This window comes from Arachis hypogaea, chromosome 18 (genome assembly GCF_003086295.3).
Source record: "Arachis hypogaea cultivar Tifrunner chromosome 18, arahy.Tifrunner.gnm2.J5K5, whole genome shotgun sequence".
Taxonomy (NCBI): domain Eukaryota; kingdom Viridiplantae; phylum Streptophyta; class Magnoliopsida; order Fabales; family Fabaceae; genus Arachis; species Arachis hypogaea.
Genome location: NC_092053.1, coordinates 10,495,859 through 10,520,342, shown reverse-complemented (window position 1 = coordinate 10,520,342; position 24,484 = coordinate 10,495,859). Strand labels below are relative to the sequence as shown.

Genomic DNA, 24,484 nt, shown 5'->3' with positions numbered 1-24,484 from the left:
CTCCCTTACTGAACTACGAATCAAACTCACCACTTTACTAGCACTCCATGAATCATCTATATTAAATAAGTCATGATTCCTGCTTCTCCAAATCCACCATATGGTCGAAAAGAAAAGAAAAATATTTTCACTCCTTGCACCTCTATAGAGCCAATCATGTAAATTCGAGTTATCTGAATACAGGCCTAAAAGGTTCCAGACTTCCTTGGCACTAGGGCACTCCCGAAGACAATGAAGAATTGATTCAGAACCATTCTGACATCGATGACAGGTGCTAGATAAAGCTAAACCACGACCCAAACGAAACTCTGCCGTAGGAATAGCATTATGAAGACTGAGCCAAATCAAGAACTTGTACTTCTCAGGAATATGCAGTTGCCATACCCACAACCAATTATCATGCTCATTCCAGTCAAACTTTCTTTTGGCTAGCCAACTGTATCCACTCCTAGCTGAGTAAAGTCTAGAAGATGCCACACCCCACGACCAACCCGAACTCTCTCCAGCATTCAAATCCGGATTATAAGCATTCAAACGCTGTTTTTTCTCCAGTTTTATTATCTGCTTTTATATATCAAAAAGCTAAAAAATAAAATATTCACAAATGTTAGTTCAAAAATCTCTACACTACTATCGGAAAAATCGTTCCCTCTTGCGCTGGAAATGGAATCACCAATGCCCCTGAAAATACTTACACTACATTAATCTTTTTCTTCATTTTAGTAAATAATCATTTATACTTTTTATTTTTAATTAAAATAACCATTTTATCTTGAAAAGTTTTATGGTGGCATTGATTTTGGTGACTAAAGGTGCATAAGTTTGACCTACAAATAAAATATTGACCCATAATAAAAAATTAAATTTAAAACTAAAATAATTCTCTCTTTCTTTAAATTTCTTATAATTACTTTTATTAAAATAATTTTTTAATTATATTTATAATTATTATTTTATTATTATTTTTATTTTTAAAAAAATTTCTTATAATTATTTTTACTAAAATAACTTTTTATAATTATTTTTATTTTTTAATTATTTTTATTATTATTATTTTTAATAATTTCTAAAAATAATACCAAAATTATTTTTAATTATTTTTATTATTATTTTTTTATCAAAATAAATTTTTTTATAATTATTTTTTTTTTGTAATTTTGGAAAACTTTACCAAAATAATATTCTCTTATCATTTTTTATGATTATTTTTAAACTAACATCAAGAGGGAGAATACCATTTTGGTGTTAGCTTTTCGAAAGTACAAAAAAAATAATTATAAAAAATTATTTTTTAGAAATAAAAAATAATAAAATAATTTTGGTGTTATTTTTAGCAATTATTAAAAATAATAATAATAAAAATAATTAAAAAATAAAAAAAAATAATTATAAATATAATTATAAAATTATTTTGGTGTTATTTTTTTGAAATTCTTTTTTATAATTATGAAAATAATTATAAAAAATTATTTTGATAAAAATAATCATAAAAAATTATAAGAGAGAGAGAATCATTTTAATTTTAGATTTAATTTTTTTTATCATATGTCAATATTTTACTTGTTGGTCAAACTTATGTCACCCTTAGCCACCAAAACCAATGGCACCATAGAACTTCCCTTTTATCTTATAGTAAAAAATCTAAAGTTACTTTCGTTAATTAAGCTTTAATACTAGGGATCGGATTCGATGGTCCCAGAACGTTTGGACTATTAAATCGTTTCAGAACAAAACATGTTTTTTAAGTTTTTTAATAATTGCTAAATAGTCCTTATCTAATTTTAATTATAAATTAATTTTTTATATATTATTTAATTATAAAATTTATTTTTTATTTTATAAATTATTATTTATCATTCATCTATCATATTTATTAATAATAAAAAATAAAATCAATAATAAATTAGATCTTCTATTAATTGTAATAATCTTTTTGACAATCCAAATCGATTAAAATTTTATCTTTGATCCACTATATCCGTATAAAATTGTAAAATTGTGTTTCTTAGAAAATTAATCGATTGGATTCACAAAACAATTGATTGAATTTCAGTTTCCCATAATTCGATCGATTGAAATTCTGATTTCCCACAAAACAATCGATTAAATGTTGAACGATAGTATGATTTTTTCAAAAATCAATCAATTATAACTTTTACACAATCAATTAAACGATACTTAGAATGTGAATTTTTTTCCTAATTCAATCGATTATTCATGTTAAAAGCAATATGAAGAAACACGAACTTCTCCTTCAAAATTGAAAATATATGCATCTTGATTTAGTATTATATATATATGAAATTTAGGATAATTTGAGTATTTTATCGTCCTTTTAATATTTCATTAGAGATTGTAATTTAGGTTGAGTTATTACTTAAATATATATTCATTGTTGATTGAAGCAGAAAACACTTTTGATCGAAATACTCCTTCCTTCAATGAAAAATAATTTATCAATTAAGCATCAGTGGGTGATTCTAAATGAAAAGATAGATATGCATGCGGAAGTTTTGTTTGCATTGATAGTCTCAAGCTTGCGCTATGTTCCCAAACTTAAGGCCACATCCAATACTCCTGCTACAACCTTTTCTTTTCCATATTCTCATCTAATTGGGACACTGCCTGAGTGTTGAGACAGTGAGATAAATTTTTTCAACCGGTTTGTCTCACTGTCGAGTAATATCTCTTTTGGCGGCGTGTTTGTGAGTTGAGTTTTTGCAGCCAAAGGAAGTAAATGGACGATTAAATAGATTCTCAATTACTCTTCAAACCCTTCTCATTCCTTCCTTTTCCTTCTAAAATCTCAACTCGGATTCACACTCTGCGAATAACACAGCTTACAAAAAATAGTGAATATATATTAATCTCATGTTCAATCGATTGAATTATGAGAAATCTGAAATTCAATCGATTGTTTTGTTAATTCAATCGATTGATTTTATAAGGAACACGATTTCAAAATCTTCGACGGATGTAATGGATCAAAGATAAACTTTTGATCGATTGAAATGGTCAAAGTTATTACAATCAATGGAAGATTTAATTTGTTATTATTTTTATTTTTTATTATTAATAATATAATAAATGAATGATAAAATAATAATTTATAAAATAAAAAATAATTTTTATAATTAACTAAAATATATGAGATTAATTTGTAATTAAAATTAGAAACAGACTATTTAACAATTGTTGAAAAACTTAAAAAACATGTTTTATTAAGGGACCATTTAATGGTCCAAACGTTCTAGAACCATCGAATTCGATATCTTAATACTAGTAAAATGAAATTCACAATTGCTAATTACAAAAATATCATGCCATGTATCACTGTTGGATTGATAGGTTAATGTACAGGCATCTATAGTCACCAAATTAAAAGCCACCATAGTGCCCTGCTAACAATGGCTTTTTATTTTGGGGCTTCACCAAGTTCTTTCCTCCACGAAATCGTAGTATCACAGAACTATAATAAGGCAAGATAAATTTGGAAAATTTTAGGATGAGTAAAGTATTGTTTTTGTCCTCAAACGTTTGGGATAAGTTTTAAAGTTATTCCTAACATTTCAATCGTCCTATTTAAGTACCTAACGTTTTAAAATTGACTCAATGTTGTCCTACCGTTAGAGATCCGTTAACAGAATTAATGGCAGGACAAAATTGAGACGATTTTAAAACGTTAGGGACTTAAATAGGACGAAAACGTTAGGGATAAAAACGATACATAAAAATAAATTTTAATTTAATTTTATCTTTCAATAATATTAATTTTTTAATGTACATAGTATTCAATTATTTTTCAATTACATCTAAATAAATTACAATTAATCACATTATTTTCATTTTAAATAAATTAATTTTTTTATAATTTTAAAGAATTTTGATGTATTAGAGACAAAAAGTATAATTTATATTTTATTGTATATATATTATTTTTTTCTTTTCTGCAAGTTTATATACTAGTCATTCTACAAATATTTCATAATAACTAAAAATCTTTAAGAGTAAAATTATAAAAAAAATTAATTTATTTAAAATGAAAGTAATATGATTAAGTATAATTTACTTATATGTGATTAAAAAATAATTGAATACTATGTATAGTAAAAAATTGATATTATTGAAGGATAAAATTAAAATTTATTTCTATGTATCATTTTTGTCTCTAACGTTTTCGTCCTATTTAAGTCCCTAACGTTTCAAAATCGTTTCAATTTTGTCCCACCGTCAATTCTGTTAACGGATTCCTAACGGCAGGATAACATTGAGTCAATTTTGAAACGTTAGGGACTTAAATAGGACAATTGAAACGTTAGGGACAACTTTAGAACTTACCCCAAACGTTAGGGACAAAAACGATATTTACTCTTTTAGAATTTAGTGAACCACATTTTTTCAATATTCAATACTTCAAAGCTGAGTCTTCGAGGAATGAGGAACAAAATCTTGTATAAATTTACTTTTGAATTGTAGTGTATTTGGATTGACCGCAATAAAGATGTCATCATCAATAAAGAATCCTTTATTCTTTCAGTGGATTACAAAGCTTAGACAACGACATAAATTTTGAAACAAATCGAGATATTTAGCAGTTAGCACCATATGAGAAGACACGACCGAATAAATTACGAGAACATAAAACGAGAAGATACCACATCTAACTCAAAACTTTAAGGTATTAAGTTAATAGGTGTCTCATCTTATAAACTCCTCACTCTTCCATGCTTTCTTTGATGTTTGACTAATTTCAACACTCCTCACATTTGCAACACTAACATGTGTATTACCGGAGATTTTGACGATTTGACATGGTTGGATGATGACTTTGGAGGTGGGAGCCAATCGTGTGATTTGTGAATTTAACTCGATGGATGCCTTTCTCCCTGATAATCATTGGTGCTATCCATAAGATCATGAGAAAAGGGCATTGTTGCAAGAAATTGGTTGAGATCAAGCATCTTTCACTTTGGCAGCTGCATTTTGTTCTTATACAACTAAGTGTGTGTTTGGATTACAGTTTATAAATGGGAGTTTGCATAGAATTGATTTTGCAAATTTAATTTTGATAAAAAATAAGTTTGTGTTAAAGTTATTTATATTTGGTATTTTTTGTATCAAAATAGATTATAGTAAAATAAATATTGTTTGGTTTATACCATTCAAAATCACTTCTGGATAAAAAATTACTAAAATGGACATCAACTTAATTTTTTTTATATTATTCTATTATTTTAATTTAGATATTTAAATAGATCTTATTAGTTAATTTTATAATAAAATTAATATCTACTTACTAAAATAAAAATAACATATAAAAATAGATAAAATATATTTTTAAATAAAAATAAAAAATATAAATTTTAGATATATATATATATATATATATATATATATATATAATCAAATATGTTACATTTTTTAAATATTAAATGTTACTTTAGTATTTTTTTACATCGTACTCTTATTCTAGTACTCTCAATAATCTTATTCTTAATATTAATTTGAAATCCAACGTTTATAATTTTATTATTATCTATGATTAATTTTTTATTTAATTTATCTTTTTTAATAGAATCATAATCTATATTATAAAAATTACACTAAAACATAGTATACAAGAATTACAATTATAAAAGAGAGTACTGAAAATAATAAAAAAAAAATATTTACTTTATAGTGATTGAAACAAATTTAAAAGTTCTTGATGATCTTTTTATATAATATATTTTTAGTATTTTTAGTACTCTTTTTTTAGTATGTTATAATTTTTTACTATTATTATTATTTACAGTTAATTTTTTATTTAATTTACTCTATCTAATAGAATCAATAAATCATATTATAAAAAGATAATAACAAACATAATATACAAAAATCACAATTATAAAAGTGTATAATGTCAAACAAACAATTGAAAAAAATAAAAATAATAAATAATAGAAAAATAGAACTCATATAAATAGAAATAACAAGAATTTTATAAATAATACAATAACATATATGAAGGATAAAGTTGGTAAAAGGTAAATAAAATGTTAGTATCTATGGCCAAAAGTGCGTTAAGAAAACGCAGAAGTTAAAAATAGTTGCTTCTTGTAAACGTGGTTTTGGCAGCAAAATCACTTTTACGTTCAAGAAAAAAAAATTTGCCAAACCAAAAGTTGAAGCTTTCAAGAAACTTAAACGTGCTTCTTCCCTTCCAACGGATTTCCCAAACACACCCTAAGTACGAAGGGAGTGGCGAATTGGTCGGCCAAACAAGGAGTCAGTGGAGACTTTTACGCTAGAAACTGACTTCAGCTCTCCCTACTTTGATTGCTTCAGGACTAGAGACTATATTTTTCATCCTTGTGTTCTTTTATTTTCTTTTTTTCTTAGCTTATGTTCACAAAAAAAATATTAGATATATACTAGGAATGCTCAAGACTTGAACTGGTCTGAACCCAAAACATATTTGTTCTGGTTGGAATTGCCGATTTTTGTTTTGTGACATTTTCGAATCAATTTGGGTCATATTTCAAATATATCTAACTGGATTTGGATCTTTTAAATTTTATTTTTTATTTTTTATTTGAGAGAATAAAGTGTAATTTTTTATTATTTATTTTATAGATGAAACAAAAAAAATATTTAAAAATAAAAAATTACATTTTACTTTTTCAATTGAAAAATAAAATTTTGAGAATCTAAATTTTATCCAATTTAACCTGAGCTAGAATCATAATTTATAGTTAAAATATATAATTTACGTTAAAATTAATAATAAAATATTATATTCTCATACCTTTATTAATACTTTTTATATTTTGTAGTGTTGTTTTTGTTTTAAAATAAGTTATGTAGATATAAATATTATATAATATTTATTAAATTCAATCTTTAAGTATATCCAAAAAAATTTAATATTTAAAAATAAAATTTTATTAATTTGTTATAGAAAATTTACAAAATTATATATAGTACTTATGTATCGGGTTGACCCCGATTTTATTTTGGATTAATATAATAAATTAATTTTATTTTAGTATACATATATAAGATGCATAATATGGTGTGTCTATTTTTAAGCATAAAAATATACAAATTCTTCTTTTTTCTTTTTTTACCAAAGATATAGAGACTCAAACTCGTAATTGAGTATGGAAAGACTATTCCATTTGAGCTATTGCTTCTTGGCATATATAAATTCTTCCATCATTGTAAATTTAAGATCAATTATATAAATAGAAATTTTAGGGATAAGAAATTTAGTAATTTTGGCCATTTTTTAGTCTGTATAAATATTAAATTTTAAATTTTATTAATTTATATGTATAAATTTTAAAAAATATGAATATAAATTATATTATCTATGTGTATAAATTTTCATAAATATAAATATAAATATAAATTTATTCTTATGTGTAAATACTTATAAATGTGAATACAAACTATTATTGATTAATACGGACAAAAGATGATGATATTTGTTGCTAACGGTTATAGATATTATATAAAATCAACCATTTATTTGAGTTGGATTACTACTGAACTGTGGTATTGAACTATGCTCTCTTTTAGTGGCACCTATCCTGACCAGCATTAAAATTTCAAGCACTCATCCTTCCCAAACCACCCATCACTATCACAATTGTCGATCATCCATATCATTGTAATTATAAGATCTGGATCAGAAGATATATATATACAATTAATCAACATTAATTTTATCATATCAGTTAGTCACCCAAAATTGTTGGACAAATTTATAGGTTGTTAACATAGCATTTTTGTAATGATATATAGTCAGCATCCCTTGTCATCAAGAATGCAGAGTGTTCGACTAGCAACAATAATAAGCAATATATCCAGGAATTAGGATATATGATCTAACAACACTTTTGGACACAGGTAGCAAATTCATCTATTTCTTCTTCTTATTCTTCATTATTATTTCTATGATTGACAAATTAAAACGGATCAATTTCTTAAGGTAATCACTTTGCATGAGTTAGAAGACTATCTACTACCTTAATGTGGGTAAAGGCTAAAATTGCATAATATGATCCTCAATAAAGTTGGAATGTTGAGACTTAGAGTGTGTACAGAATTAGACTGAACAAACAGAAACAGCAAGATCTTTGAAACGAGTTCTACATAACAGAAATAATGCAAAAAAAGGTATTTATCTATTTATATATAACAACAAATTTTCTTACATATGAGAGGAAAAGAAACAAATTAGATAGCCCAAAATTATATCCTCCAACAGGGATGGAAACAAAACAAAACAAAACAAACCAAACCAAATCAAATAATAATGTAAGACTACGTTTGGGATTCACATGAGGAGATGAGACTGAATCAGCGTTTGATATGCTTGACTTTGTTCCAGCCTTTCTTGCATGAATCTCCCACAAACTTGACTCCCTTTTGAAACAGATGCTTCAGCTCCTTGGCTCTCTCCTTCACCTGCTCTTCAAACTCACCCATAATTCTTCTCACAAATCGGTTGAAGAGATAGATAAATAGATAGATATATATATATGGTGCTAGCTAGAACTAGAACCAGAACCAGAGCCAGAAGGTGCTAGAAAGGAGTGGGATATAGATATGGTAGAACTGCAACAACAAAAAACTCTTTTAAAACAAGGAAACCTCGTGGGATCCAACTCAGCACTGACACGTGGTGTTACTTATATGGGCCACGTTCGCTGGAATTTAGCACAAGCATCTTTCTTGATTGAAAACTACTATCATAATGAACAGCAGTCCAGCTTAATAGTGTAATTAATTAATTAATTATACTATAAATGATTGATTAATACTAATTAGCTAGTAAGAAATTGGTGTGGTAGTTAGTCTTAGGAACAGAACAATGGAAAAGCGAAGTGAGGGTAGCTGGCTTATTATTCCGTTGAGCACAGGCTAGCTTTGATTTGCAGGGAGGGACCACTAACTACTTTGTAAGTGGTTTCAGCATTTCACTACTTAGGTTAGATTAGATGTCTATTATTTTTACTAGCTTTTCTATATATGTAAGTCATATAAGAAAATAATAACGAGTAAATGAAAGGTTGTCCAAGTTGGTATATTCCAGCTGTATTTGTAGTACGAGTGAAGGAATGGTTTCGAATCAAAAGCAGAAAATTCTTTGTGCCTGTCTACACAGTATTCCTGTCCTTTGAATTTAAACAACGGGAATAAGCATAATTATAACATCTGTCATCATTTTATTTTGTGTTCCTTAAAAACTTTAGAATCTGAAAAGAAAAGTTACATATGCCATGTGAATTCAATAATCTTCCCGGTTTAGTATAAGCGTCCGTTGGACAGCAAATTGGGGAAAGTAAAGATTTAAAAAAAAAAAAAAAAATAGTGGATGTTAGTGTTGCTGCCCAGGATCGAACTGGGGACCTTTAGTGTGTAAGACTAACGTGATAACCACTACACCACAGCAACTCATGCTTCCCTTTTGATATCTTTTTGTTAAAGACCATAAACATAGTAGTTTCTTGCAACAATATAAAGCAGCACCTCAAAATATAAAAACCAATAATTTTAATTAAAATTTGTGCAAAACTGAGGGTTTACTTTACTCAGAACAAGTACCTTTGGTGACCGTGAATCCGTGATGCACACTTGTGACTTTCACCAAAAACAACCATTTTTTCCTTTTTGGGGTCAAGGGCTTATAAAAAACTAAAAAACTAAAAAAATTCAAAAACTCATTCTCCTCGCTCATCAGATCTCTCTCCGCCACTCATCGAAGAAGAAAGCACTTGATCTGTTTTCATCCAGCAGTAGAGATGAAGAACAATAAGCCAGAGGTAACGGTGGTTGTTGATGCAGCGGCGAGGAGAAAGAACAGCAGAAGCGGTTAGTGGTGTTGCTGCCGTCGGTGAAGAAGGAGCAGCTGCCAGGAAGTTGACGACACCGGTGAAGAGAACGGTGAAGGTAATTTATTTTTTAGAAGTTAGAATAGTCACACAAATCGTTGTGTTTTGTGCGAAATGAATGAAACTGATGAAGTGTTCTTTGACCATTAAGCTTCTCCGAAAGGTTCGTTTTCATAGATCTCAAAAACAACACCACGTTTTGATATTTACTTGATTTCCATTCATTCAGATCACTGAGGATATATCTAAGCTGCCGATTGCATCCCTCAAGGATACCATTGTGTCAACTGTTGAATCTCACCAGGTTAATTTACTATTTGCTCTGTAAAATTGTCTTAGACATGCTTTTGCTTGATAGCTGGCTTGATGATTGAACAATAATGAAGCTTATCACATAATACATTACATTAATTTATTATTGCATATTATAGTTAAGTAAGACTTTTGTTTCAAATCCATTTCAATATAGGAATTAATGAAGTGCACAATATAAGAATTAAACAGAAGTCTCGGAAATCATCGCGCATCACCTTTTGCTTTTGTTGACCTTTGGCCAATGCTTGATTCGGATTTGTTTTTGGCATTGTCCATTGTCCCCCTGCTTTTGGTGAAGATGATTTCCGAGTTTGCATTGAGAAGCACATTCTTAGGAAGGTTAGTACTGCTATGAACTTGAAATTGTTAAAAGGTATGCTTCTCTATGGTGTTTGATGTCAGAACCAACTTGGATTGTAAAATCATTTCTGTGGGGGAGTTTGTATGCATCTGTTTGTAAAAGAACATGTAGATCTACTAATTTTTTAGACCATTTTATGTTGCTGGATCCATGTTTACAAGTTTCAATTTTGTAAAACTGTCATGTTTGTTGTTGTTATGTTTTATTTATCATATACCAAATTGAAAACTACTATGACTGTTTATTTATCTTGCATGTGCTACTCCATTTTTGGTTTGTTAAGGTGGAGTTATTGAAAGAGAAATTATTGGAAAATATTCAGCAGACTTACTGGTTATTGGTTTATAATATCTTGCTTGCTCATTTTTCACGTGAACTGATTATTTATTATTTGATCTCATTTCATTCGTTCCCATTTGCTGAAGGTGTATTTTTTGGGAATATTTATGTTGTTCCTAAGTGTTTTAGGATAAGCGATTGGTTTTTCTGTCATTCCCATTTGGGAATATTTCTGTTTTTTCACAATTGGTTTTTCTAAGTAAAAGTAAGATGTATCTTGGTTTGATCATCCAAAGTCCAAACAGATGGAAAAATAGAAACAAAGCATAAAAAAAATGTGGTCAAAGTGAAATGGTGCTTCACTGCTTCAACTATTATTACTTTTGCAATATTACTTTTATTAAAAATAATTATATAAAGTTGAGTAATTTAATAACTTTTAAAATTTTATATTCGAATAAAAATAATTATATAGAGTAGTCAATGACAATATCAAAATGATAAAAATAAAATAAACATATATCATCTATCTACAAATAACATAATTTATAAAATAGTTATCATAATAGTATTCTAGCTCCTTCTATCTAACTCAAAGTAAACAAAAAAAAAAAAAAATATAGAAACACTATTATTTACAAAAAATGAGTCATATTCAAAAGTCATGTATATTTATTTTTGTTTACAGAATTTATTTTTTTAGTAGTGACCCTATGTGCGGATCTATATTTGAAGAAATCTTTCATGTCCTTACAAAAAATGCAAAGAAAAAATAAGGGCAAAAAACATAAATAAGCCAAGGGGAGAACAATTTTACACAAATCAGCCAAAGCAAAATCTGATTCATTAATCAACCAAACCACGTTTACATGTAGTTCGAACCTACCTGCTTTGAACTTTGATTGCATGTAATTCGAATCAAGTAGATTCGAATTACTCACTGACATACAAAGCAACATAATTCGAATTCAGCTGATTCGAATTACACAGTAACATGTAATTCGAATCAGGTTGATTCGAACTACTTCCAATGACGCAGTTCCATGTAATTCGAAGTGGGTTAATTCGAATTACACAAAGTATAGTTCGAACTAGGCTGGTTCGAATTATAAGGGAGCAGGGGTGTATATATATGGTTTGAACGTGAGTTGCTTTCATTAGAGGGGATAATGGCTAGTGAAGAGAGTTTTGTAGTGTTGGTTCACCACAGAGGATCGATTAAGAGGAAAACACGTTCCGGTGTGAAGTTTACTGATAAGGATCCTCTCAGTATTTTCGTGAGGCCTACGACGAGGTATGATGACCTTGTTAATTCTGTAGTGCTGAAACTTGGTCTGGAAGGTGTGAAACGGGTTAAGAAGTTTTTCTATCGCAGTCCAATCACGGTGCTCCAAGAAATCGTGAAGTATGATTGTTTCACGATCGGGAGTGATGAGGACTTGCAGGTCATGTTTCATTGTCACCGGCAGTTTCCCGAAGTGAGGACACAAGAGCTGTTGGCAAAGTTGGTTGATGTAGTATCCAGCTCGGGGGGTCGAACCGGAATACACCCACTTTAGGCACGGTAGCCGGTTCTAGCTCTAGACCTGACGTTGCTTCTTCGTCCGTCCCTGTGTACGAGCCACCCGTACAGCCTGTCGCCTCCCTTTCGTTCGCTGTTGATCTCAACGGCAGTGTAGGCGGCGAGGTTGGAATAGGGGATTTTGTGCCGACCTCTTTACAGTGTGCTGCACCGGATGGGGTTGGAGATGGATTGTTGGATGATCCAGAGGATGATGATGTGGAGCCGGATATGATTGCTGATGACAGTGGCGATGATATTGGAGCGAGTGAGCCTGCAGAGGCGGGAGGTGGTTCTAGCTCTGGCACACAGCAGTACCCTCCACATTTTTCATCTTTGGACTTGGATGCCATGAGGCAGGAGGGGGTTCCTGGGGAGGCTGCTGAATTTGGCGCTAGAGATGCGGAAGGGTTTGCAGGTCTGACAGAGTTTCAAGTTGGTCAGCAATTTCAGGATAAAGATGAGGCTGTGTTAAGTGTCAAGACTTACAGCATCCGATGAGGGGTACAGTACAAGGTAGCGGAGTCTGACTATCGACGGTATGTGGACAAGTGTTCTGAGTTTGGGAATGGGTGCACATCGTTGATTCGGCTGAGTCTTTGGCAGCGCAAGGGCATTTGGGAGGTCAAACGGTACAATGGACCGCATACGTGTCTCTCGAATTCCATCTCCAGCGACCACAGGAGTTTGTATTATCATGTGATCTCGGCATTCATTATGCCAATGGTTAGGGCTGATGCATCCGTCAGCATCAAGGTGCTCCTAAATGCCACGGCCACACACTTTGGGTTTAGGCCGACGTACAGGAGGGTCTGGTTGGCGAAGCAGAAGGCTGTTGCCTTCATCTATGGTGATTGGAATGAGTCGTACAACGAGCTCCTTAGGTTGATACTGTTGCAGTCCTTAGGACGAGCCCTGTTCGAGTTGGGGGACAGCTGGACGAGTCCCAAGCTTATTTTCACCGACTGTTCTGGACGTTTCCACCATGTATCAAAGCATTCCGTCATTGCAAGTCGTTGGTTAGTATTGACGGCACCCATCTGTATGGCAAGTATGGGGGAACGTTGCTTGTCGTGATTGCACAGGACGGGAAGTCCAACATTCTGCCTGTTGCATTCGCACTAATCGAGGGTGAGAATGCTGAGTTGTGGTCCTTCTTTCTCTCCCACCTGCGTCAGCACGTGACACCGCAACCAGGTCTGCTGGTTATATCGGACAGGCATAACGGCATCAAGGCTGCGCTTGAGGCTCCCGACGGAGGATGGCTACCTCCAGCTGCATACCGTGCATTCTGCATTCGACATGTAGCAGCAAATTTTGCCCTAACCTTCAAGGGTAAAGACGCAAGGAGGCTTCTTGTGAATGCAGCGTATGCTAAAACCGATGAAGAGTTCGATTACTAGTTTGATATTCTGCGGTCTGAAGACTGATATGTGCTTCAAATGTTCGTGATATAAAGAGTTCAAGAGTTATTTAGAAGATATTTTAGTTTACATTTTTAGAATATTTTATTTAATGTATTTTGATTTTTGTTTATTTAATTACTAGATTGGGCCTTATGTTTATGGGCTTTAGGGTTTTCTTTGTTTTAACCTAATAAGAGGTTATAAATACCTCCTTAGCTATTGTAGTCGTAGTATAGAATGATTTAGAGGTTTTAAACCTTTTTTGGTTTCGTGATGAAACCATGGTGTGGACAATTGAGGTTGAGGAGTCCTTCTCTTGTTGCATCGGGGAATCGGTTAGAAGGTTGAGGAGTCCCTTCGAATCAATTTCCGAACTATGGCGTTGACATGTTAGGTTGAGGAGTCCCTTTCTTGTTGCGTCAAGAAATTGGGTAGAAAGTAGAGTGATTCTCTTTGTACTCAATTTCAACTTATCTTTTTTGTTCCTATTTTAATTTCAATGTATCTTTTTATTCAGTTTGAATCCTTATTTTCTTATTTATCTTTTATTTCCGTATCAAAGACCCTGCCATGTGTGAGTGGGCGAACCGGATTGAGTATTCATTGTGGACACAGTATTGTGATGAGGGTTGGAGATTCGGGCACATGACGAAAAATATTTCTGAGTGTGTTAACTCAATCCTCAAGGGGGTCAGAAACTTCCCCGTGTGCTCGCTGGTGGAGGCAACATACGGAAGGTTGGCCGAACTTTTTGTCCGCAAGGGGAGAGAGGCTGAGGCCCAGCTGGGTACCGAACAACAATTCATTCAACACCTGGTGAAGTGTATCGAGGCCAACTTGAAGACGGTGAGGTGCTTCACGGTGACTTTGTACGACAGGGATAACTCGGAGTTTACCGTCGCAGAGACGACTCTCACTGGTTCTTTCTCACTGGGTAGCTACAGGGTCTCACTTGGATCTCAGACTTGTGATTGCAGATACTTTCAGGCACTTCATTTCCTGTGTCCTCACGCCCTGGCATGCTGTGCCTACTCACGGCTTACTTGGCAACCGTACGTCCACCAGGTGTATCGTCTTAGTTCGGTGTTCAGTGTGTATCGGATGGGGTTCACACCTCCCATTCTGGAGGGTTTCTGGCCACCATATGATGGGCCGACAGTGATCCCAGACCCGAACAAGAGGCGTGCGAGGGAGGGTTGTCCCAGGTCGACTCGGATACAGACCAATATGGACGAGGCAGATCCGAACCGGCCGAAGAGATGTGGCCTCTGTCGGCAACCTGGACACACACGTCGGAGTTGCCCACAGGTCGGAGGACCAACCCATACAAGGGGACATCAGTAGGTGTATTGTTAGCTTTGGTACTTTGTTGATTTCACTTTGGCGTTTAGATGCCACTGTTATAGGCTTCCTTAGTTGTAGTTGATAAGTGTTAAAATTTGTTAAACTTAATGCGATGTACTTTGCATGGGATATTAATTAATGAATATGTTCCGTTTCCGAAGTGAAGCATGAAATGTTCGATGAATACGCAAGGTAAAAACGCCATTTACAAATTACATGAATAAATGATGGGAAAAATATCCTAATAACTTAAAGAAATAATAAACACCCATTTTCAAAGTAACGGAAACACGATAAAGCAACAAAGTACTCAAACATAAATAACCAAAATACAAGTTGGATCGTAGAAGTACATGAAAGACATAAATAAAGGTGGCTAAGATACAACCCTGATAATCAAATAAAGTCATACAACATACACCAATCATCTGAACAGATGCGAACCGGTGAAGCAACGACGGGGTACCCGTGTCCCGTGGCTTCTCCGGATAAGCGGCTCTTCGTCCTTGATCTCATCCTCGTCCTTATCCGGGGCAGGCTGTGCAAGTGGCCTAGGCTAGACGGGTGCCCCAAACGGCCCGGCAACTGAATGTGACGCAGCAGTATAGGTGGAAGGAGGGGTACCACCCAATGTAAAATAGTCAGGAGAAGGCATGGTAGGAGGCTCGTTCAGATCGAAATCTAAAGGTGCCTGTGTGCTCGACGTCTGACCACGCCGACGGGCTGCATCATCCTCCTGCATGATGCCACTAATCTCATCTAGGAAGTGTGACCCGCCGAAGTCCGCATCAAGACCATCACCGGCCAGGAAGTCTGAAAACATCGTCGTCGGGCTAACCCATGGCGTACTCTCCTGAAGTGTCTGGTCATGGGCGGGGAAACCAACAAAGTAATTGCCTAGCGGCCCTGAGCCAAGTCCACCATCACCCTAGTCAGCCCCATCACCCATACTGGTCCCGTATCACTCTCCACCATGCCCGCCATAATAGGGACTAACACCCCCAACTCTAGCATGCCCTCCAGCGTCCCCCCACAGGTCCGTGCTGATCGTCGTCGTCTTCACCATGATCACTGTGATGTGATCCGCAGCACGCGCTCTCCGTCTGCCTCCATGCCCTCCTCGTCTACCACCACGTTTACCGTCTGCATCACCGTCGTCCACAGCCTGGTCCAGCCACCTCCACTCACGCTGGCTACGTTATGTCCCCACACGAGCTCTTCTCTCAACCCGACGCCTATCCGGCATGTCGTCAACATGATCCATATCAGGAACTCGCCCAGCACCCCTCTGCGTCGCCTCCACAGGAATAAGAACGGCTCTCGGATCTCCCAGGTACATCTCTGGTTACAAGAACCTCTTTCTATGCTGACTCCACCACTCCAAGAAGTCATGTGAGGGTCCAAGGTCTGCGACAACATCGAACTGGAGAACGTGGTCCGCACGGCTCTCCTAATGAAGATGCTAGAACTGCAAACTGTACGGGAACCAACGATCACCTCCTCTCCCGTCCTTCGACATCAGAAAGTCGATGTTCAGGGCGGGCTGGGGACGGGGCTGGACTCCGTCGAACTGCGGTAAAACCCTATCTATCTGATGCCACTCTATCATGGCAAAATATATCAGTGACGTCACAGACCGTCATAACCCCGTATGACGAGGCTCCAACACCTCCGGATGCACAACCTGTAGTACGTCAGAAGAGCTATACGGTATCCAGATGAGCTGCAAAAAGATTTCAACATTGTCAGGCCAATTCATGATCCAAAGTCATAAAGCTTAATTAATTAAATAAACATTGGCGGTTAGTATACTCACATATCTGGCCTGTAACATGTCTATCCCCAGCCTCTACATCTGAACTCTAGGTCCCTTTTCGCTACCGGAAGGGTTGTAACCTGACCACCTGCATCTCACATCGGTGTTATAGTAATTACAAGCGTACATGGAATTAATTAATTAAACTTGAAATAGAAAATCCGAGAATGGTACCTCGAGGCCAACGGCCAGTTGCACATATCATACCCAGCAGGCCTAAACCTAGGAAAGCGCCAAAAGATCCAAGACTAATGTAACTGTAATGGGCCCGCTAACTTCACCACATGTATGTTGGCCACTCGGCACATGCACTGGTACAACCATGCTAGTGCTGCAGACCCCTAGCTGTAGCCACTCATCTCCTCAAGCCTAGCCACGTAAGGTAGCCATCTGATGTGAATACGGTTGCCCGACTTGTCGGCAAACAGCTGAGTGCCCAACAACATCATGATATAGGCACGAGTAAAGCGCCGCATAGTCTCCTCATCTGCTGCCGTGGGGCACTCTCCAAAAGTCTCTTGGAACCAGGTGCAGTTTACTGCGAACTTCTGAACTTGGTTCGGAGGAGGAATCACTCCAAGCAACTCCTGGAACCACACCCAAGCTGGACGGCCACCTTGGATGTATATCTAGAAATCTGTCAGGCAACCACTAACAAAACGCCCGTCCACTGGCAACCCTAACTGGTACGCCACGTCCTGAAGTGTGATCGTGCACTCTCCGAACGGCATGTGGAAGGTGCGTGTTTTCGGACGCCACCGCTCGACGAAGGCACTGACAAGGGGCTCATCTAATCGGAACCATCTATCGTTCAGTCTCGCAAGATGGTATAATCCGGCCATCTGCAAGTACGGAACGTATCTCTCATTGAGTCCCATGCCCTGCTGTCGCTGCATGCTCGAGATGCAACGCTGGGGCTGCGCATTACATGGACCGCATTACATGGCAATGCTGGGGCTGGTATAATTATGCGGTCCATGTAATGCGCAGCCCCAGCGTTGCATCTCGAGCATGCGGCGGCAGCAGGGCATGCGACTCGATGAGAGATACATTCCGTACTTGCAGATGGCCGGATTATACCATCTTGCGAGACTGAACGATAGATGGTTCCGATTAGATGAGCCCCTTGTCAGTGCCTTCGTCGATCGGTGGCGTCCGGAAACGCGCACCTTCCACATGCCGTTCGGAGAGTGCACGATCACACTTCAGGACGTGGCGTACCAGTTGGAGTTGCCAGTGGACGGGCGTTATGTCAGTGGTTGCCTGACAGATTTCCAGATATGCATCCAGGGTGGCCGTCCAGCTTGGGTGTGGTTTCAGGAGTTGCTTGGAGTGATTCCTCCTCCGAGTCAAGTTCAGAAGTTCGTAGTAAACTGCACCTGGTTCTAGGAGAGTGCCCCGCGAAAGCTGATGAGGAGACTGTGCGGCGCTTTGCTTGTGCCTATATCATGATGTTGTTGGGCACTCAGCTGTTTGCCGACAAGTCCGGCAACCGTATTCACATCAGATGGCTACCCTACGTGGCTAGGCTTGAGGAGATGGGTGGCTACAGCTGGGGGTCTGTAGCACTAGCATGGTTGTACCGGTGCATGTGCCGAGTGGCCAACAGACATGTGCTGAAGTTAGCGGGCCCATTATAGCTACTTCAGTCTTGGATCTTTTGGCGCTTTCCTAGGTTTAGGCCTGCTGGGTATGATACGTGCAGCTGGCCGTTGGCCTCGAGGTACCATTCTCGGACTTTTCTATTTCAAGTTAAATTAATTAATTCCATGTACGCTTGTAATGTTATACAATTCTGTCACACTTTTAATTAGCTATAACACCGATGTGAGATGCAGATGGTCAGGTTACAACTTTTTCAGTAGCGAGAAGGGACCTAGAGTTCAGATGTGCAGGTTGAGGATAGACATGTTACAGGCCAGGGATGTGAGTATACTAACCGTCAATGTTTATTTAATTAATTAAGCTTTATGACTTTGGATCATGAATTGGCCTGACAATGTTGAAATCTTTTTGCAGTTCATCTGAATACCGTATAGCTCCCCCGACGTACTATAGGTTGTGCATCCGGAGGTGTTGGAGCATCGTCATACGGCGTTATGGCGGTCTGTGACGTCACTGATATATTTTGCCGTGATAGAGTGGCATCAGATAGATAGGGTTTTACCGCAGTTCGGCGGAGTCCAGCCCCGTCCCCAGCCCGCCCTGAACATCGACTTTCTGATGTCGAAGGACGGGATAGGAGGTGATCGTTGGTTCCCGTACAGTTTGCAGTTCTAGCATCTTCATTAGGAGAGCCGTGCGGACCACGTTCTCCGGTTCGATGTTGTCGCAGACCCTGGACCCTCACATGACTTCTTGGAGTGGTGGATTCAGCATGGAAAGAGGTTCTTGTCACCAGAGATGTACCTGGGGGATCTGAGAGCCGTTCCTATTCCTGTGGAGGCGACGCAGAGGGGTGCTGGGCGAGTTCCTGATATGGATCGTGTTGACGACGTGCCGGATAAGCGTCGGGTTGAAAAGAGAGCTCGTGTGGGACACGACGTAGCCAGCGTGAGTGGCGGTGGCTGGACCAGGCTATGGACGACGGTAACGCGGACGGTAGACGAGGAGGGCATGGAGGCAGACGGAGAGCGCGTGCTGCGGATCACGATCACAATGATCATGGTGACGACGACGACGATCAGCACGGACCTGTGGGGGGGACGCTGGAGGGCATGCTGGAGTTGGTGGGTGTTAGTCCCCATCATGGCGGGCATGGTGGAGAGTGGTACGGGTCCGGTATGGGTGATGGGGCTGACCAGGGTGATGGTGGACTTGGCTCAGGGCCGCTAGGCGATTACTTTGTTAGTGTCCACGCCCATGACCAGACACTTCAGGAGAGTACGCCATGGGTTAGCCCGACGACGATGTTTTCAGACTTGCTGGCCGGTGATGGTCTTGATGCTAACTTCGGCGGGTCACACTTCCTAGATGAGATTAGTGCCATAATGCAGGAGGATGATGCGGCCGGTCGGCGAGGTCAGACGTCGGGCACACAGGCACCTTTAGATGTCGATCTGAACGAGCCTCCTACCATGCCTGCTCCTGACTCTTTTGCATTGGGTGGTACCCCTCCTTCTGCCTATACTGATGCGTCACATTCAGTTGCTGGGCCGTCTGGGGAACCCGTCCAGCCTAGGCCACCTGAAAAGCCTGCCCCGGATGAGGAGGAGGATGAGATCAAGGACGAGGAGCTGCTTATCCGGAGAGGCCACAGGACACGGGTACCCCGTCGTTGCTTCACCGGTTCGCATCTGTTCAGATGATTGGTGTATGTTGTATGACTTTATTTGATGATCAGTGTTGTATCTTAGCCACCTTTATTTATGTCTTTCATGTACTTCTACGATCCAACTTGTATTTTGGTTATTTATGTTCGAGTACTTTGTTGTTTTATCGTGTTTCCGTTACTTTGAAAATGGGTGTTCATTGTTTCTTTAAGTTATTAGGATATTTTTCCCATCATGTATTCATGTAATTTGTAGATGGCGTTTTTGCCTTGTGTATTAATCGGACATTTCATGCTTCATTTTGGAAACGGAACATATTCATTAATTAATATCCCATGCAAAGTACATCGCATTAAGTTTAACAAATTTTAACACTTATCAACTACAACTAAGGAAACCTATAACAGTGGAATCTAAACGCCAAAGTGAAATCAACAAAGTATCAAAGCTAACAATACACCTTCTGATGTCCCCCTGTATGGGCTAGTCCTCCGACCTGTGGACAACTCCGACGTGCGTGTCCAGGTTGCCGACAGAGGCCACATCTCTTTGGTCGATTCGGATCTGCCTCGTCCATATTGGTCCGTATCTGAGTCGACCTGGGACAACCCTCCCTCGCACGCCTCTTGTTCGGGTCTGGGATCACTGTCGGCCCATCATATGGTGGCCAGAAACCCTCCAGAATGGGAGGTGTGAACCCCATCCGATACACACTGAACACCGAACTAAGGCGATACACCTGGTGGACGTACGGCTGCCAAGTAAGCCGTGAGTAAGCACAGCATGCCAGGGCGTGAGGACACAGAAAATGAAGTGCCTGAAAGTATCCGCAATCACAAGTCTGAGATCCAAGTGAGACCCTGTAGCTACCCAGTGAGAGTCCTCTCTGCGACGGTAAACTCGGAGTTATCCCTGTCGTACAAAGTCACCGTGAAGCACCTCGCCGTCTTCAAGTTGGCCTCGATACACTTCACCAGGTGTTGACTGAATTGTTGTTCGGTACCCAGCTGGGCCTCAGCCTCTCTCCCCTTGCGGACAAAAAGTTCGGCCAACCTTCCGTATGTTGCCTTCACCAGCGAGCACACCGGGAAGTTTCTGACCCCCTTGAGGATTGAGTTAATACACTCAGAAATATTTTTCGTCATGTGCCCGAATCTCCAACCCTCATCACAATGCTGTGTCCACAATGAATACTCAATCCGGTTCGCCCACTCACACATGGCAGGGTCTTCAGACCGCAGAATATCAAACCAGTAATCGAACTCTACCTCGGTCTTAGCATACGCTGCATTCACAAGAAGCCTCCTTGCGTCTTTGCCCTTGAAGGTTAGGGCAAAATTTGCTGCTACATGTCGAATGCAGAATGCACGGTATGCAGCTGGAGGTAGCCATCCTCCATCGGGAGCCTCAAGCGCGGCCTTGATGCCGTTATGCCTGTCTGATATAACCAGCAGACCCAGTTGCAGTGTCACGTGCTGACGCAGGTGGGAGAGAAAGAAGGACCACGACTCAGCATTCTCACCCTCGACTAGTGCGAATGCAACAGGCAGAATGTTGGAGTTCCCGTCCTGTGCAATCGCGACAAGCAACGTTCCCCCATACTTGCCACACAGATGGGTGCCGTCAATACTAACCAACTACTTGTAATGACAGAATGCCTCGATACATGGTGGAAACGTCCAGAACAGTCGGTGAAAATAAGCTTGGGACTCGTCCAGCTGTCCCCCAACTCGAACAGGGCTCGTCCTAAGGACTGCAACAGTACCAACCTAGGGAGCTCGTCGTACGACTCATCCCAATCACCATAGATGAAGGCAACAGCCTTCTGCTTCGCCAACCAGACCCTCCTATACGTCGGCCTAAACCCAAAGTGTGCGGCCGTGGCATTTAGGAGCACCTTGATGCTGACGGATGCATCAGCCCTAACCATTGGCATAATGAATGCCGAGATCACATGATAATCCAAACTCCTGTGGTCGCTGGAGATGGAATTCGAGAGACACGTATGCGGTCCATTGTACCGTTTGACCTCCCAAATGCCCTTGCGCTGCCGGAGACTCAGCCGAATCAACCATGTGCACCCATTCCCAAACTCAGAACACTTGCCCACATACCGTCGATAGTCAGACTCCACTACCTTGTACTGTACCCCTCATCGGATGCTGTAAGTCTTGACACTTAACACGGCCTCATCTTTATCCTGAAATTGCTGGCCAACCTGAAACTCTGTTAGACCTACAGACCCTTCCGCATCTCTAGCGCCAAATCCAGCAGCCTCCCCAGGAACCCCCTCCTGCCTCATGGTATCCAAGTCCAAAGATGAAAAATGTGGAGGGTAGTGCTGTGTGCCAGAGCTAGAACCACCTCCTGCCTCTGCAGGCTCACTCGCTCCAATATCATCGCCACTGTCATCAGCAATCATATCTGGCTCCACATCATCGTCCTCTGGATCATCCTATAATCCATCTCCAACCCCAGTCGGTGCAGCACACTGTAAAGAGGTCGGTACAAAATCCCCTATTCCAACCTCGCCGCCTACACTGCCGTTGAGATCAATAGTGAACGAAGGGGAGGCGACAGGCTGGACGGGTGGCTCGTACACAGGGACGGATGAAGAAGCAACGGCAGGTCTGGAGCTAGAACTGGCTATCGTGCCTAAAATGGGGGTATTCCGTTTCGAACCCCCCGAGCTGGATACCACATCAACCAACTTTGCCAACAGCTCTGGTGTCCTCACTTCGGAAAACTGCCGGCGACAATGAAACATGACCTGCAAGTCCTCATCACTCCCGATCGTGAAACAATCATACTTCACGGTTTCTTGGAGCACCATGATTGTCATGCGATAGAAAAACTTCTTAACCTGTTTCACACCTTCCAGACCAAGTTTCAGCACTACGGAGTTAACAAGGTCATCATACCTCGTCGTAGGCCTCACGAAAATATTGAGAGGATCCTTATCAGTGAACTTCACACCGGAACATGTTTTTCTCTTAATCGATCCTCTATGGTGAACCAACAATACAAAACTCTCCTCACTAGCCATTATCCCCCTTTAATGTGAGCAACTCACGTTCAAACCATATATATACACCTATGCTCCCTTATAATTCGAACCAGCCTGGTTCGAACTATACTTTGTGTAATTCGAATTAACCCACTTCGAATTACATGGAACTGCGTCATTGGAAGTAGTTCGAATCAACCTGATTCGAATTACGTGTTACTGTGTAATTCGAATCAGCTGAATTCGAATTATGTTGCTTTGTGTGTTAGTGAGTAATTCGAATCTACTTGATTCGAATTACATGCAATCTAAGTTCGAAGCAGGTAGGTTCGAACTACATGTAAACGTGGTTTGGTTGATTGATGAATCAGATTTTGCTTTGGCTGATTTGTGTAAAATTGTTCTCTCCTTGGCTTATTTATGTTTTTTGCCCAAAAAATAATTATGTATTTTTTTTGAAATTATAGATCAAACTATAAGAAAAAACGTTAAAATAGTTTTGAAGTAGTTTTTGAATTTGTATCAAATAAAAATCTTTCACAATTTTTTATATATCTCCTTATCAATAAATGTTCAAGTCTTGAAAAATTACAAAATTTGTAAAATTGAAATTTCTTGTTTGGTATTGGATTTTCTACCCATACACAACAAAAAGAAGCCATTAATCCCTTTATATATCATTCAAATCTATTTCTATCCGATTTCTTTTGTGCTCGATTCCTTAATATAATGATAGGTATCTACAATGTTATTCTTTATTAACATGAGTTGGTTGGCTCCTGTGAGTTTATTGCTGAAAAAAAAATTTTAATTTACTATCACTATAAAATTGTTTTTTTAACTTTATTCAACATTGGCAACATAATCTCCGTTACAACTCTCTATTAATAATTTAGTATTAGATTAGATTAGATTTAAAGTTCGAAAAATTTAATGTTGCCCCTTTTTATATATGCATCATACAATCCTAAGTCACAAACCACTCTGATTCTCTGAATACGCACCTTCCGTCCTCTCTCTCACGCTTCTCTTCCCACATGTCGCACCACTGTCTTATCTCTGGTACACCACCATCGTCACCCTTCCACGCATGCAACCAGCTTTCCCACTCGCCGTTTCTCCACCGCATGTCCTCCATTGTAGTTGTTACGCGTCGTGTCTTGTCCTTGCACCAGTCAACCCCAGCGCAGCCGCCGCATCGTCATCCATTGCAGGAGAGTTCTCGAGTTTTGACGAAAGACA

General features: G+C 38.3%; 2 protein-coding genes, 1 long non-coding RNA gene and 1 other non-coding gene across 5 annotated transcripts; 3 read left to right on the top strand and 1 right to left on the bottom strand.

Moving 5' to 3' along the window:
* Window positions 1-9,371: 9,371 nt before the first annotated feature.
* On the bottom strand, window positions 9,372-9,444 carry TRNAV-UAC (transfer RNA valine (anticodon UAC)). The gene has a single exon. It is a non-coding gene; the product is annotated as a tRNA-Val (tRNA).
* Window positions 9,445-9,542: 98 nt separating this feature from the next.
* On the top strand, window positions 9,543-10,883 carry LOC112771530 (uncharacterized). Its single transcript, XR_003187105.3, has 3 exons — window positions 9,543-9,939; window positions 10,111-10,185; window positions 10,351-10,883. It is a non-coding gene; the product is annotated as an uncharacterized lncRNA (long non-coding RNA).
* Window positions 10,884-14,448: 3,565 nt separating this feature from the next.
* LOC140181231 (uncharacterized) lies at window positions 14,449-15,147 on the top strand. The gene has a single exon (XM_072224757.1). It carries the CDS (start codon window positions 14,449-14,451, stop codon window positions 15,145-15,147), a length of 699 nt encoding a protein of 232 aa, XP_072080858.1.
* Window positions 15,148-17,893: 2,746 nt separating this feature from the next.
* On the top strand, window positions 17,894-20,580 carry LOC112771528 (uncharacterized). 2 transcript variants are annotated; one of them, XM_072225700.1, is made up of 3 exons: window positions 17,894-18,686; window positions 18,802-18,889; window positions 18,983-20,580. In XM_072225700.1, the coding sequence occupies exon 3, from the start codon at window positions 19,543-19,545 to the stop codon at window positions 20,269-20,271; it is 729 nt and encodes a 242-aa protein (XP_072081801.1). In that variant the 5' UTR covers window positions 17,894-18,686; window positions 18,802-18,889; window positions 18,983-19,542; the 3' UTR covers window positions 20,272-20,580. The 2 variants fall into 2 exon arrangements, with proteins under 2 accessions (XP_072081801.1, XP_025672083.1); XM_025816298.3 differs by lacking the exon at window positions 17,894-18,686 and having other exon boundaries at window positions 18,768-18,889.
* Window positions 20,581-24,484: the final 3,904 nt, after the last annotated feature.